Below are 15644 nucleotides of genomic sequence, written 5' to 3'. Positions count from 1 at the left end.
TAACGTTCGTAATTTAAACAATAGATCTCAAAATTATGTTAAATCAAGAACGATAAAAAGAAGAAATTAATATCTCTATACAGATCCATTTGTTTCATCGTACATTTTAGCGCAACACATTGTTTTACCTGAGATATACGAATTAATCGTTATGTATATAAAAAAAGAAGACATTATAATATGCAAATGCACACAATCATCTTTCTTATATCGAGGGTTTTTAAAAAGGATTGAGTAGAAAACGTTTGATCCTTCGTCTATTTCCATTTTGTTAGATATTTTTTTAGGACGTCCCGATGACAAAATCAATTGTGTCTTGAAAAAACAGTGACGCCTATTCTTCGGCAACGTGCAAAATATTTTCTTCCAGATAGAGCGTCTAAGCTTGTAGCCGATATACGCAATTATGTGAGACAAGGCAGTGATTATAGCACGTGTGATAGTTTCTATTTTTTTCATCTAGCTAAGTTGCATCCGATAAGTTTGGTTTTTTAACTGATAATGAATCTGTTTAGCGATTTAGCACTATCTCCTTTTAAAGATTGTTTAAAGATAGTTTTCTACTCCCGTGATATATAAATGCAGAACGATCATGCGCGAAACGAGCTGGATCCAGTCAGATAAAACTCGTTTGTAAATTCGCAAAACGTTATACGTCAAAAAGTCTTAAAAAAGATGTATAGATACGATTTGACATTATTTTATGTGTACTATATTTAGTACATATTACTGGCGCAAAAGGTAGAGGAAAAAATCTATATATAGAGATTGCGCGGAATATAAAATTTATAAATATATAAAAATATATATATATAACAAAAATAAAAAGTTTATGTATAAAGCCAATAAGATTTGCGAAAAGCAGATTCATCTCGTTTTGCGTTATCGCTCCTGAAATAGGAAAGAAAAGTTCAATTAATTCAGAATTGATGTTGAACGACGCTGAGGGCTGCGATTAGCTCCGAAAGCTTTTGCAAACGTTAACAATCTCCGCGTCATATTAATTTTCATATTACAATAATACTCGCTCAAAATAACGCTCATGTTTGTTAATGTTAATTAATGTTCGTGCCACGGCGATTCGGTTTAGTTAACGCTATCGTTCAAATAAATCGTATAGAATGAGCTAGGAACCTACAACGGCTATCTTACATATCTCAGAAATATTTCTAGTTAATTACGAATGCCTTCGGTTGCAAATAGAATCATTTCAATCGGATGTCACCGATTATGATGAGATCTAGTCGTAATGTACACAACGCACCCCGTCGTCCTTAAAGGACACGGCCGTAGAAAGTTTATCGAATGTACAAAGCGCTCGTCTTTCTCCTTTTCTCTCCCTCTCTCTGTCTTTCCTTCTTGGCAATTTTAGAAACAGTCTCTTGCAAATATGGAATCTGTCGCACCGTGCAGCAAATCCAGCAGATTCCAAACATTGTTTTGTTGCTTTTTATTATGTGTCTCGATCATATATATGTTCACACGTTTATATTCGTTCAGCTCTTTCTAACTCAACGTTGCTTTGTCTGAAATCACATTCATACAATGTTCTGTATATTGAACACATATAGAGAGCGTATCGTGTATGTGTCGTGTGTGTGTGTGTGTGTGTATTTACATTATCTATTATGTGTCTGTTGAAAGGAGTGCGTATTTGTGTGAGTGCATCTCTTAAATCCTATTACAACGATCATTTCGCGCTAATCTCTAGTATCTATCTCGAGTCCACCGTCTTATTACTGACCTCTTCCTCGGCGGTACTCGCCGGAAGCGGTTGTTGCGTTTGCACAGGAGGAGCGATTCCGCTCGTCGCCGTCGTGACTCCTCCGTGCGATGGGGCCGTCTGTTTACCGTACTTGACGGTATCCTGCGATCCGCTTTGCAATTCCGGTCTCCTGAGGTAAGCAGCCGCCTCCTTTTTCGGCGGTACCACGGGTTTATTCGGTGGTACCGGGGGCGGTACACCCCGCGAGATCGGCTTTTTCGCGAGCAGTAAACCACCACCACCACCGGTGGCGGATGCCTGAACAGCGGGGTTGACGGCGGGACTCGCAGCAGACTGGCCGACGTGAAAGCCGAGCTTCCCTGCTGCGGCTTGCGACGTCGTGATAAGCTTACTCGCGGCAGCTGCGGCGGCGGCGGCCGCGGTATTAACGGGAGCAGGTACAACCGGTTGTCGCTTGTCTACGGCCTGAGGAATTACAACACACAACCATGACCGATTTCAGAGCCACTGGAGATTTCGACCAAACTCCAGATCAAACTCGCCAGAGACAAGAGCGAACGTACCAGTAAACAGAAAACCACAGGGAATAGTAGAAGGGAGAAAAAAGGGATGAAAGAAAAAGAATATATACCATACCAAAGAACTAATCCAAAGCAGAGAGAGAAGAGACTCTGTAGAAAATAAAGACGAAATTATATCTACGAAAAATTGCCAAGAGAAGAAAGACATCATTAATGTTAAGCAACAAACGATCACAACTCGGGTGAGGACTAAAAATAAAAATTGTACATCTACTTCATTGTGTGGGCTGCTAATAAATATATATATATATATAATTGTGAAGATACAACAACACTTTTTTCTTGCATGTTCATAAATCAAAGAGGAGATAAGATACGAAGAGAAGACTTGAAACGCAGTTCGAGTTATACTAATCAAGAAATATTTAATTAGTAAAACGAAGTATATATGTGCGACAGATCTTCGACAGATAATAATAGAATATAGAAAGACTAATATAAAAAATAAGTCTTCAGTCTCCGTAGACTGTTTATTGAAATATTACGATATAACAATTCCATTTTGACCGAATATTGTATATTTACTACCTATTTATTAAAATATGTATATTGCCTTTAACCAACTTTAAACTGACAATAAAGTACGCATCAAATATGGCCTAACAAAGCTCTATATACTTTAGTAATAGCGATTACGGAATAGCAATTAGGAAGTCAAGCGTGGATAATTTTTTTGGCTCAGAAATAAAGCTCGGAAAACTGAATTACAATTTTGTTTAATTGTAGGAATCGGTCGATGTACACATGTAAAATGTGATAATAATAATAATAATCTTATATTTATACACAAAATAAAAATTATCGTAATAAAATATAACTCTACATAATGTGCTAACTTACAAGATCGATATAGTGGAAGTGTATAATATAGTATCGTGACTGTCATAAATAAATCGTGAACACAAATATAATATAATAAAATAGGCTTTCTCAAAATATAAATCTACCTTCGATTATTTATAGGATAATATATCTCACTTGTAGAAACTTAAGAAGTAATGGTTCTTAAATTTTAGTGCACCATTTGATACGAGTGATAAAGAAATAGAAGAAATAAATAAACCAATCCAATGTGACATATAGAAATCTTGTGCATTATAAACATATAATTATGTAGAAGCCAAATATAGTGTGTCATCTTTTATCAAAATGTTTTTTGTACTGTGTTACATATCATTATATGATTTAACAGCACAAAAACAATCTTCATTATCAGTCAAATGTTAAAACTACAAAAAATTTTTATTTTGACTACCAAACATATTTGCCTTTTTATATATAAAAAAATTAATAAATATATAACATATATACCTATATATATTACATCTGCATTTTTTAATTTAAAAAAATGAACCATATACGATTATAATCACGTAAACTTATTGCAGTAAATATATGACTAAGGTACATTTATGATTTAAAAGTATTAATTTAAATAAAATGTATAAGACTAGAAAGAAACTTATAAAGTGCTCACGTGATAAAACATTAATGGATAACAAATGCATTTCTATTGTAGATAAAGCTCTATTAGTGTGATGTAAAATATTTACATATTCATATTACTCATTAGTTAAATTTTTTTTGCATATTTCACGAATTGCAATGTTGAAGATCAAAATAAATCCCAAATTTAAAAAAACATCATTGAAGATGGTAATGTATACTGTATATACATTTCACCAATTATTAATCAAACTATAAGCTTTGATTTCTATATCAATGATACATTGCGCGTTATTCTCATAAAATTAAAATTTCATACACATTTTGAATTATAAAGAGCCTACTTATTAATTATAATTTTTCTAATATGCATATAAATTTTTATTATTTAAGAGAAGACACAAACATTTTATCTTTTTTAATAATTTATTATCTATTTACGTAATGTGTTATTTCTTTACTACTTATTTTTAAATTAAATAATATCTAACACGCGACTTTACACATATATATATATATATATATATATATATATATATATATATATATAGTCGAATTAAAGCTAATCTCTATTGTTCAAAACACAATACTGACTAAATAGCTGATTTCTATTCCGGTTCCAACTAAATTTTTCTACTGTTATATATATATAAATTATTTATAAATTACTTTTTTTCTCTTTTGCTCTCCCTTTGAAAAAAATATTAGTATAGAGAACAGTATTTCTTAACGTTCGATATAAAAATATCTGTTGTGATACTTTGCATATATAAATAGGCTCTGTATAATCTTTAGATTAACGTCGAGTGAGTAGGGAAATGTGGATAGGTTACCTGTGTATCTGGAGGAGCTGTAGACTCTCCACCTACAGATGTTAAATTAGGTGTATAGGCGACCCCACGAAGTGCCTGTCCAGGTGTTACTGATCTAGCAATCCCAGTTGCTAAAGAAAAAGAATTAATAATTAATTAGACATTATCTTATAATTTAATTTTTGAAGATATTTTGTGAAATAGTTATAACTGATCTATTTCAAAACTAATTATAAATTATTTATGCATAGTTATGTAAATTTATAATTTACTAAAAAATTTCAACTTTAGATTTTATATACATGTATCTGTATATTTGTCACTTATTAAAATTTAAATTGTTCAATGTTGTATACATTGTTTTTATAGATATTTAGAGATATTTAAAGAATCTTACTTGGTCCGCTGACAGGAACACTGGACACTGTGGCAGTGGGTTGGACAACTTTACTACTAACCATGGGTGTCCCTGTACCCAACACTGTTCCTTTCACTGAAAAATATCAAAAATTATAAAAGACTCGATAATATCAATCACATGCACACTGATTTAAAAAATGAAATGAGTCACATTATTCATACTGTAAACATTCTATTATCAAACTCTTCCTTAATATCTATAGTTTCTATTTTTATAACATTGCATGCAGTACATACTTGCTTGTGGTGCACTAGCCGGCCTGAGTGTCGGCATAGCGACTAAATTCGCTGGTTTTGCAGGTGGCGGTGGTGGAGTTGCACCAACTCCTCTAGCAGGACCACGAGCCTGCGACTCTTTCCACGTATCCATTTCGACTCGCAACTTTTCCAATTCCGTCTCAAAGTCTTTCGCCCTCTTTTCCTCTTTTGTAAGAGCTTGCCGATATTGTTGCCTCTCCATATCAAATTGTGCTAATTGTTTCTCCAATTCTGCTTCCATCTGCAGTGATTTCTTACTCTCTTCCTCGAGGCCTTCGGCCATTGAATCTATCCGTACCTTCTCTTCACTGAGTATTTGAGCCAAATCTTCAGATCGTTTTCTCTCTTCAATATATTTCATAATAATCTTTTTCCGTTCTGCCAACAGAAGCAATACTATTTGCTTTTGTCGATTTTTCTCCTCTTCAAGATGATCATTAGCCTTTTTTAATTCCATTTCTAATCTCTTTTTTTCTTGCTTTTCTAGTTCCAACTCCTTCTTTAATCTCGTTCGTTCTTTTTCAAGACCATAAGTGATATCATCACCTTGAGCAGTATCGTGTTCATGTTTCCGCTTCTCCTCCTCTAATTCTTTAATCACCTGAAAAAAAATTTCTTGTAATGAAATAAGAAAACCAGAAAAAAAATAATTATACATTAATTTTTAACTATAATATGTTACATTTATAAATTTCACATAACAAAAATAAAACACATACTGATCTATGTCTAATTTCAGCATCTCGAAGGACTTTTGTCATTCTACATTGCGCTTTTCTCTGCTGCATCACCAATGCTTCTAGACTAGCTACTTGTTGATCAATTTGATTTCCTTCAACCCCGATAACACCACCTACTATTGCAACATCGCGAGCTAAAGCCGCGTGTGGATCTGCAGTACTGGTAAGGTACCGGGAACTTAGAAGATGTTTCATTTTTTCTGACTGAAATAAAAAATTATGATTTCACATATAAGATAGAAAAACATCATATAACAGTATCTTAAAATGAAAACAAAATACAAAGAACTTGTAAAATATAAAATAAGTCATGCAAAAAATACTTTACACATTTGATTGACATTGTTTGTCGATTTGTTATATCTTTGATCTTTTACATTTTTCCTATAAACATGAGCTTCAAAATTGCATAAAAGAATCTTAAATCTTATTAATTATTTATAATACCTTATGGTACAGTATATGTAACTTTGTAAACTTTACCGTCCAAACTAAAGAACTTACTACGATTATATTTGCAAAATATATGAAATATACTATAAAATACACAAAATATATTTAACAATTAGTTAACAAATTATATAGTTGTAATTACTTTTAATGCTGCTATCACAATGTCTCTTGCTTGGAGCTCGCCCTCTAGATATCCCAGTAATTTCAGCAAATCAGTTTTGCTCAATTCCATCTTTGGATTGCGCTGCAAATACACAAAGCACTCTTTTAGTTATATATACATTTGTATTTGTAATTATTCCAGTATTCATCTTATATCAACAATGATACTATATAATTAATGTAGCTTATGTAGTTAAAGAAATCCAAGAATCTACCTTGAGAGTATTAGAAGAACTCTTGTCCAACGGCTCAATATTGTTGGCCTGCTGCTGCTGTTGAGACTGCGAGGGGGATTGCTGGGCGAGAGTCTGCGTCTTCGCTGCCGAGATGGCGGCTGCGCTGGTCTGAACGACAGTCCCGGACGACGGCGCCGACGTCGACGGCGGTCCGTTGGCCGTCGTCGCCGTCGTGGCGCCGGTCGAGGCGACGTTGACGGTACTCTGACTCTGCGATGCCATTGCGCGCGATCTCTACCAAGGGGTATCTACCTCGTCGACAGCGATGATCCCAGGCGAAGCGTTTCGTCGTCGATTTCCTGGTCGGTTTTCGTGTTCGCGAGAGCTTCTCAAGCTACTCCTGCGTCGATCTGCCTCAGCCCTCGGAGAGGCTCCGCAGATTCGACACGGCCGTCACGGGACGCGCGAGCACCGCCGCCGGAGAGCCAGCGGCCAGGAATGCTCGCCACATCGCCGACACGACGGAGCCGCGCGCGCGCGCGTACTTGTTTGCACGTCCTCGTCCGTCCCTCGGTCTTCGGATTCCTGGGTCGTGTCGGATCGGCGCGGCGCGACGCGACAGCGGCGTGGCGTTTCACGGCCGACGAGCACGCAGTTTAACGCGGCGGCATCCGGCTCGGCGCGGCTCGGCTCGGCCCCGCTTCGCTTCGCTACGCTACGCTTGCCTCCCTCTTCACAAATCGAGCGCACAAAGCGCAGTCCATGGCACGGCCAGCGAGAAACTCGACCGTCCCCTCGCCCGCGAGTCACGATCGATCGATATATCGAGGGATCGAGATATATCGATCTAACCTTAACTTAACCTCGATTGCAGGACGAAATGTCAAACCTCTTTTGACGTTTCTGCACTTTTATCGTATTTTAATATTTTCTACTTCACTTTTAATTAATAATTTCATCGGATTATTAGTAAATTTGAATTTTCTACTTGTCAAAAGTAAAATAAAAATTGGAATAATAATTTATATTATATTTATATTGTTTTACCTGCACCATGCTACACTTTTTTCATTTCGAATGGAACAAATATATAACCAAACATCGTTGAGAAAGAGAGACGAAGGACAGTGCACGGTAGTTGGAAAGAGAAATATCTAATCTCGTAATTCCAGCTGTCATCTGGAGATGTCAAATTACGCATGAGAAACACGATTAAATAAAAAAGGGAAATAGAAAAATCGCGGATTATCCGTGCGAGTATTTCCCTATCTCAGCCAGTTCACGCACACGCACAAATCGAACTCGACGCACACTAACTTGTAACGACACACGCGTATATCGGCCCACAAACCCCTATCGGCGTAAAAGTTGCTTACGTCGCGCCGATATCTCACGCTGTTACGACGTCGATGACAGGACTCTCCCTCGCGTTAGGCAGTCGCATATGGTTCCGCGCGCCTTCGTTCCCGCGGATAGTATGTGGAAGGTGCTGCGGGAGCAGCTGGTCCTGATATAGTACGACGCAAAATGGGCAATCAGGTGACGCGCGCCGGCCACGCTTCCTCGCACAGGAAGCTGGAATCCGGCAATCATGCGAGTGCCGCCCAGAACCCGAACGCAGCCGCGGCCGCCACCAGGAGCGAGCCGGATCACCCTGGCTCCGTAACGCAATTCCTTCCGATCGAGAATCTGGCCAAGGTAGGCCGGATTTGTAATCTCGTCAGAAGCACTGGGATATTTTTTCCCCTCTCGAACAAGAGTATTGCGGCAATCGGAGCGATGCAAAGCAGTCCTTGGGATCTGTTTTCAAACACTGCCGGCAGTTAAAATTGCTACAGCAGTTTGAAAAAAAAACATGATTGCAAAAAGATTCTCAATTGCTGATTCCTTGGGAATTATCTCTTACATCTTGTACTATTTATATCAGCACAATTTGCAGAATACCTTTTTTATATATTTTTTTGTGATTGTTTTTTAGTCACCGTATCATGATTTTCTAAATACAAAGATTCTTTTATTTCAAAGTTTGATCTTCTAGTCAAATAAATACAGAAATTGTGATTTAGTCAACTATTCATAACAAATACTTACATATGTATTTTAATAACATCTCTCATCAACATTATGTAGTTAGTTGTGTGTTATAAAACTAAAAATGTGTATGTATATTTTTTTTACATTATCATATAAATCATATTATCTAGAATATATATTTTAAATATGTATATATTTTGTGCTACATAATATTAACATATAGATGTGTATTTTGCAGACATTATCGCATCTTGCCCATCAAGAAGAACATGTTAATGGCATTACCAAGTCTGTATTCGAAAAGTACTTATTTCCCACTCATCCTGAATTAAGCGAGAAGCTCTTTACTTACTTACATCATAATGCCCATGCTACAACCACACATATAAGTACAACAGCTTTTAAACAGCAAGCTGAGAAGTTCTTGTCAGTTATGAATGATCAAGCTATATTAGAGAATTACATCAAGATGTATTCCAACATAAAAGAAGGTGGCAATGTTACTCCAGAAACATTGAGAGCATTATTGATGTGTTGCTATCAACTAGCGATGGAAAATAATAGTACCAGCATGTGCCTTTATTCGGAACAGATAATAAACGCTGTCGTTGTTTCATGTGTTAGTAAATTTATTCAATATTTAATCAAATATATGTAACTAAAATTTGATCACATCGTACTTGTAAAAGTATAAATTAATAGTATTTAAATTGAATAACACATGCTCTAAATTGAAATGAATATAATATATTGTATAACGACATATAATTATTAGATCTTTAATTATTTTACAGTTTCACGGTAAATTCAGTTTATCCACGAATTACGTGAGCAATTGGATCGGGCAACATTGTCCACGCATGGTGCATGGTTTACAGCGATATGTGGTACATGTACTGACAACTGCTTATCGCAATGGTAAGGCACTCTTATCGAAGGAACAACCACAACCACCTATCGAGATACTGACGCCTGTGCTGGAAAAATCAAACTTGGAATTTCCTCAAACAAATTTATTGCCCATAAGCTACGTTTGGTTGTTGTCGTGTACACTGCCACAGTGTTACCTCCAGGAATGTTGTCGCATAATCAAGTGATTGATATAAATATTGATATATCATTATGATGCTGTCTATAAAATATTTAAAAATTGATTATTGTCCGTCTCTATCGCTGTATACATAGTTAAATCTTCGAATCTATGTGCGTGGTATATGTATGTGTATAGACCAACGATTCACCGAAGGACATAACTCACGCTTTGATAGCCAGAAGAACAGGCAGTATTTGTCCAAGGCATTGGACGTTACTGTACAATAGCGGAGAGCACGGGGCTGGAGCTAATCGCTTCCTTCATCATGTATTAGGTTACAGAGGTCCGACTCTGCTAATTATAAGAGCCGCTGGTGTAGAAGGAGACGAGGAATGTCCGACGTATTGTATATGCTCGGCGGTCGAGTGGCGAGAGAGTCATCTTTATTGGGGCGACGAAGACTCGATGGGCATTCAACTGACTCCGTCCTATAAAATTATAGAAAAAGGTGCGAAGATATTATACTTAAACACGAACATCAGAGGCTATCCACATGGTTTGCGACTAGGTAGCGACCCGCGTTCGCCATTTATTAGTATCGATGAATCATTCCATTCGGTGTCCATCGCCGGTGCACCTTATCGCATCGCCAGCTTGGAAGTCTGGGGCTGTGGCGATGCTAGACTAAGGTAACATCATCTTACAAATATGCTTTTTAAAGCTTTTTAAAATTGAAGCAAAAATATAAGACGTTATTGATTTATTTGCAGAGAAAAACAATTGGAGATTAAGAAATGGCAAGTAAAGGAAGCAGAGAAACAAAGAGTTGTGAAATTAAGCGCCAGTGATTGGCTGGATCATCCTGATCGTTACTTACTGGAGTTGGCTGGTAGAGCATCTTACAACGAATCTAATAATTAGAGCGAACGAGAACACACATACACTACTGCAAGTAACTGGTCATATTTTATTTTGTACATATGTATATAGTATCAAAGATATATTGGAGTTTCTCTGTACTTATATAGCACATGTTAAAAACATGCGCATAAAATGTGATTATGTGATTTGTGTGAAATAAAGGAACTTATGCTTGACGTACTTAAGCACAAGTACCAAGGTTTGTAACAATGTCTACTTTCTTTAATATTTCCTCCATGCCGAATACTATAAAAGATTAAAGATTAATATTGAAAATTAGTAATAAAATTCATTTTTTTATCAGGTCACTTATACAAACGAAAAGAACATACATATTTTAGATTTAAAAAATATATATTTTTTTTGTATAAAGTCACACATTCATATCTCAAAATATAGTTGCAAATTTTTAATTATATTTTAACGATTGTACTCTTTATCATATTTTACATATACTTTAAATAATACTGTAAATAGTATTTAAAAAAAGTGAATTTTTAATTTATTAATATTTATTTTTTATTATTAAATTATATCTTTTGATTACTCTTTGAACTTTTTATCATTACTACTAATGTCAATTTTAGAAATAAGATTTTTCCAGTCAAAGTCTTCTTCGCCATTGCGTAAACTTATAACATTTTTTTCATCAATGACGTCAAACAGATTTTTAAACGGCGTATATCTCATCAAAGTGACTTTATCAGCAATTATAATCAGTTTATGTCTCGCGCGAGTAATAGCTACAGTTAAACGTCTCTGATCGTCTAATATCCCGAATTCTTTCTTTGTGTCACATTCGATACTCTTTGTACATGAATATAATATAACGTCCTTATCGCGTCCTTGATACTGATCAACAGTGTTCACTTCCACTTCCTTGTTTACAATCTTTTTCAGTAAATTTATATGAGCATTATAAGGTGCAATAACTCCTATATTTCTACCGTATACACCTGCCTCAGTGAGCACTTGAACGAGGCGCAGGATAATAGCTGCTTCCCAAATATTGGAACACACCTGATCGTGTCTTCTATTGCTAGCAGATTCTACGTTCAAGTTGTAAGTGCTACCAGTATCGAGCACTATCACTGAGTCATCCAAGTTTCTGGAAAGTGCGCTTCTGATCCATCTTTCGCAAGAAGGAAGAGTTTGCTTCATGTTGACGCCAGTTAAAGTCGCATTCTCCACTTGCTTGTTGGCCGCCGCCAATTTGCCACAGTACGTCGCGTCGTTGGCCAGTCTCATGATTCTTCCGTTCATCCTATACTGTTTCGACAGATTGACAGTATTGTTGTCGCTATCGAGCCTGATGAATAGGGACTCGTCTCCGCCAAGTCTCACCGCTGTTTTATTCTTGACAACAGGCGGCAGCTGATCCGGATCCCCGACGAGAACAAACTTCCGCGCGCTGTACAACGGACGCAACACCGTAGGCTGCATGATCTGCGCGCTCTCGTCTACCACACAAATGTCGAAGGTGCGTCTTCTGATAAGAGCGTGATACGCGCCGTAACAGGTCACGCCGACTATTCGCTTGCTGTTGTAAAGCGTCTCCAGGTCCTCCGGCGAGTTGCAACTCGCCAACGCGTATTCTTCAGTCTTACACGTCAACAGAGGATGTATCTGCTTCGTCGAGCCTAAACGTAAAAAATCAATGTTACGTTCTAGCAATTTTAACAGAACATTATCCACCGCGCTGTGCGTGTGTGCAGTGATCAACACACTGGATCCCAATGCTTGCAGCAACTCTATCAATGCTACTAGAGTTTGCGTCTTTCCCGTGCCCGGCATACCCTTTATCAGAACGTACTCGTTGGCGGCCACCACCTTCAGCACAGCTCTCCGTTGATTTTCGTTGAGGTCGCTTATTATTTCGGCGCTAGTCGACACGACTGAACGAGGCAACTTCACAAACGTAGCTGGTATTCTGTCGATGACGATGCGCCGAAGTCTGACGATGGCTTCGTCATTGTTCAACAAACCAGCTACATTCGCATAATTGAACGTGGACAGACCTGTGGAAGAGTATTTATCAATATGAAACATAGACTGAGCGTTCTGTCGCGTAACGTCCTTGTCTAACAAAACTGTGACAGTATCATGCAAAATATGCATTATAAATCCAGCGGCTATGTTAACTCTTGTGTCCGTACTGATGATAACATAATCATTCTCAGCGAATGAGCTGCTGAGCACGTCGTTTTCAATAGTCTCGCCTTTGATATTAACACGTGCAAACTTATGTCGATATCTATCGTCTTGCTCCATCACTTTGTTTACGACTTTCAAGTTACAGATGCATGTTCCTCTCATCTCTCTCTTTTCCGCACTCATTGTCCATACGTTGCTTAAACTGTTGTTATTGTTCTCGTAAAGTTCTTCCAGTTGCAGTAACGCGATCCACTTCATAACGTAATCCAAGTGACTAGATTTAAAATCGTTCAGTAGTTCCTTCATTGGCGTCGTTAATAAATGCGATGACGACAAATTCACGTTTGAGTCCCTCGTCAGATACGTGCAACATAGAGTTTGATAAGGACACGTGATGCATGCACGATGATTTATCGGCTCAGGCAGTTCCATCGTTTTTAAATCCGACTCCGAACTTATATTCTGAAAATCTTCAGGCTGTTTGGAAAAATAATGCGCCAAGGTATTCCGCAGCAATATCAAATCCCTCTTCTCGTGATGACTACTTTTAATTTCCTGCATCGCGTTTTCTTTCAGATATAATAGAAGACCAGTATCGATATCCTGATCTCTAAAGCCCATCATCATAAGATAGAGAATAACTTGGCCCTTATGTTCCATCGAGAAAGAGACTTTTCCAGTCTTTACTTCCAAAGGCATGATTTTTCTTTTCGAATTGATTTTCACCTCCGCTGTTACATCTATCCTTCCCTTTATTCCTAATTTCGGTATGTAAACGTTCTCCTCAATATCTTGTATATTACAAATATTTCCTTGAAAATTGTTCTTCAAGTTGCTTATACATTGCTGCTTGTTGCCCTTGATATAATGTTGAATGAATTCGAAAATTCTCGGTGCGTATTCCCTCATGCGTTTTCGACACTCTGCAAGCGACAATTCCGATGAATAGAGATACTCTATCGTGTTTCTTGATTGTAATATATTGTCATCAAGCAGCTTGATCACATCGGATAGTGTGGAGATGTTTTCCCGCAGCGCCTTCTGTAGCCACTGATGAACCAAAGATCCTATGGTCATTACAGAATAATCAGCATTCAAACTTGGCAGCGACTCTATCTTCCTAAACTTCTCGGCCAACACCGCTCGTCTATTGCAAAATAAACCGCTCGTTATTGTCGTGCCTGATATTAATATATCAGGCTGCGTGATGATGAAACCATTATTGTTATCAATAATCCACTGCTGCAAATCTTTCTTAGCTTGTATCATGACAATATCATCAATTTTCACTTGCACATGTTTCCAAAATCCAGAACATGCCACAGTATCGGTTTTTTCAGATTCTATATGCTGTATTGTTAGAATAGTAGCTCTCGGTTCATGTTTGATATCACTTATTTTACACCTTTCCAAAGTAGTGAGATTAATCTGCCATTCCTGATCAAATAAATTATCAAAATCATCTTCATCCATAAAGCTTTGAAAAGATTCCGTTTGCTTCAAATGGTGTGACTTAATTTCTTTACAGGTAGGCATTTCAGCAAGTAAGGATGACTTTAATGTAGTAGTATTAAGATCTCGTATCTCTTTAAGAACATAATTATTATCCATGACTTTTGAAGTATTTTTAATATTTGCAACATTTTGTGATGTATTTATCTTATGTTTAGTTTTCACTGAATTTACTTCTTTATCAACTTTTTTTAACAGTCGTGCATTATCACAAATTATTTTATTTTCCGTAGACTTATCATATGTATCTTCTAAATCTTTTGTTACAGATAATAATGAATCTTCATGCAATGTTGCATTTTCCTTCAATATATTGTTACTTTCATTACATTTTTTCTTAATTCTTATACATTCTTCTTCAAACGTGTCTTTATTTTCTTCTTTTCTTTTCTTTGCAACCAAGACTGGAGATGAGTTTGAACTTGATACAGTCTTATTGTTGCTTGAAAGCTCAGGCTTTGGTATTTTTGTAAAAAATGATGATATTTTTGTCTGAGATTTTTCAACATTATGGACAGAAATCTGTAAACAAAAATAAGCTTTAATAGTATTTTATCATATAATCCTTTTTACATTTTTTTTTATATAAACAATTCGTTAATATATTTATATTCTTTACTATATAATTGTATTAAAAATATGAAGTCTAATATAAAATTTAAAAGTAAAAATAAACTATTGTCTTGTAATCTATTTATCGTACAGAAAACGATATAACATTAATGATTAGATGATTTGAAAATTATTAAGAACCTAACATAGTCATGTAGTAATATTTACATATATATTAATTACCTTCTTCTGTGACAATTGACGTTTCTTCATGGTTACATGCAATAAGAGTAATCTTTTATTGTATTACATATCATATATCATTATCAGATATCATCTCTTATATCAGAATATAAATTATGACAAAACTATCATTCCCGCGCAAACATCTCGCACGAGAGTCGCCATTTTAAAGCACGTTTCATAAATAATTATAGATAAACGTGCTTGACTAGAAAATCGAACCTGCCATGAACAATCATGTAAAGTTAGAAGTGTGTTCAAAAATTTTATTTGTGTCTAGTAACATTCAATTGACCAATCAGGATAAAGAAATTTTTGCTCCTGATTGGTCAATTATACGCTATGTAGGATTTCCGAATAAATATATATGATCTGCAAATATATCCTAGAACATGTCCTAGATATAATAAAAAATTATTTT

The 15644-nt window shown here is 36.2% G+C and overlaps 3 protein-coding genes and 1 long non-coding RNA gene across 6 annotated transcripts; 2 read left to right on the top strand and 2 right to left on the bottom strand.

Annotated features, from left to right (window-relative positions):
• Window positions 1–897: 897 nt before the first annotated feature.
• Window positions 898–8418, bottom strand: Naus (cortactin binding protein N-terminal like nausicaa). 2 transcript variants are annotated; one of them, XM_029323029.2, is made up of 8 exons: window positions 6814–8416; window positions 6579–6680; window positions 5963–6187; window positions 5223–5844; window positions 4963–5058; window positions 4587–4696; window positions 1745–2191; window positions 898–1526 (listed from the first exon to the last, which is right to left on the bottom strand). In XM_029323029.2, exons 1-8 carry the CDS (start codon window positions 7054–7056, stop codon window positions 1512–1514), a joined length of 1860 nt encoding a protein of 619 aa, XP_029178862.1. In that variant the 5' UTR covers window positions 7057–8416; the 3' UTR covers window positions 898–1511. The 2 variants fall into 2 exon arrangements, with proteins under 2 accessions (XP_029178862.1, XP_029178861.1); XM_029323028.2 differs by lacking the exon at window positions 898–1526 and having other exon boundaries at window positions 1533–2191; window positions 6814–8418.
• Window positions 1645–3442, top strand: LOC146719666 (uncharacterized). The gene is made up of 2 exons (XR_014926438.1): window positions 1645–2489; window positions 2611–3442. It is a non-coding gene; the product is annotated as an uncharacterized LOC146719666 (long non-coding RNA).
• LOC114946426 (uncharacterized) lies at window positions 7856–10972 on the top strand. Its single transcript, XM_029322904.2, has 5 exons — window positions 7856–8472; window positions 9047–9427; window positions 9603–9881; window positions 10037–10530; window positions 10612–10972. Exons 1-5 carry the CDS (start codon window positions 8302–8304, stop codon window positions 10760–10762), a joined length of 1476 nt encoding a protein of 491 aa, XP_029178737.2. The 5' UTR covers window positions 7856–8301; the 3' UTR covers window positions 10763–10972.
• On the bottom strand, window positions 9373–15420 carry Dna2 (DNA replication helicase/nuclease 2). 2 transcript variants are annotated; one of them, XM_029322903.2, is made up of 3 exons: window positions 15224–15420; window positions 12559–14950; window positions 9373–12402 (listed from the first exon to the last, which is right to left on the bottom strand). In XM_029322903.2, exons 1-3 carry the CDS (start codon window positions 15251–15253, stop codon window positions 11306–11308), a joined length of 3519 nt encoding a protein of 1172 aa, XP_029178736.1. In that variant the 5' UTR covers window positions 15254–15420; the 3' UTR covers window positions 9373–11305. The 2 variants fall into 2 exon arrangements, with proteins under 2 accessions (XP_029178736.1, XP_029178735.1); XM_029322902.2 differs by having other exon boundaries at window positions 9373–14950.
• Between the last annotated feature and the right edge of the window lie 224 nt (window positions 15421–15644).

This window comes from Nylanderia fulva, unplaced genomic scaffold (assembly GCF_048542155.1).
Source record: "Nylanderia fulva isolate GAGA-0341 unplaced genomic scaffold, ASM4854215v1 Scaffold9, whole genome shotgun sequence".
In the NCBI taxonomy this organism is placed as follows: Eukaryota; Metazoa; Arthropoda; class Insecta; order Hymenoptera; family Formicidae; genus Nylanderia; species Nylanderia fulva.
This window is presented reverse-complemented; position numbering and strand designations above follow the sequence as displayed.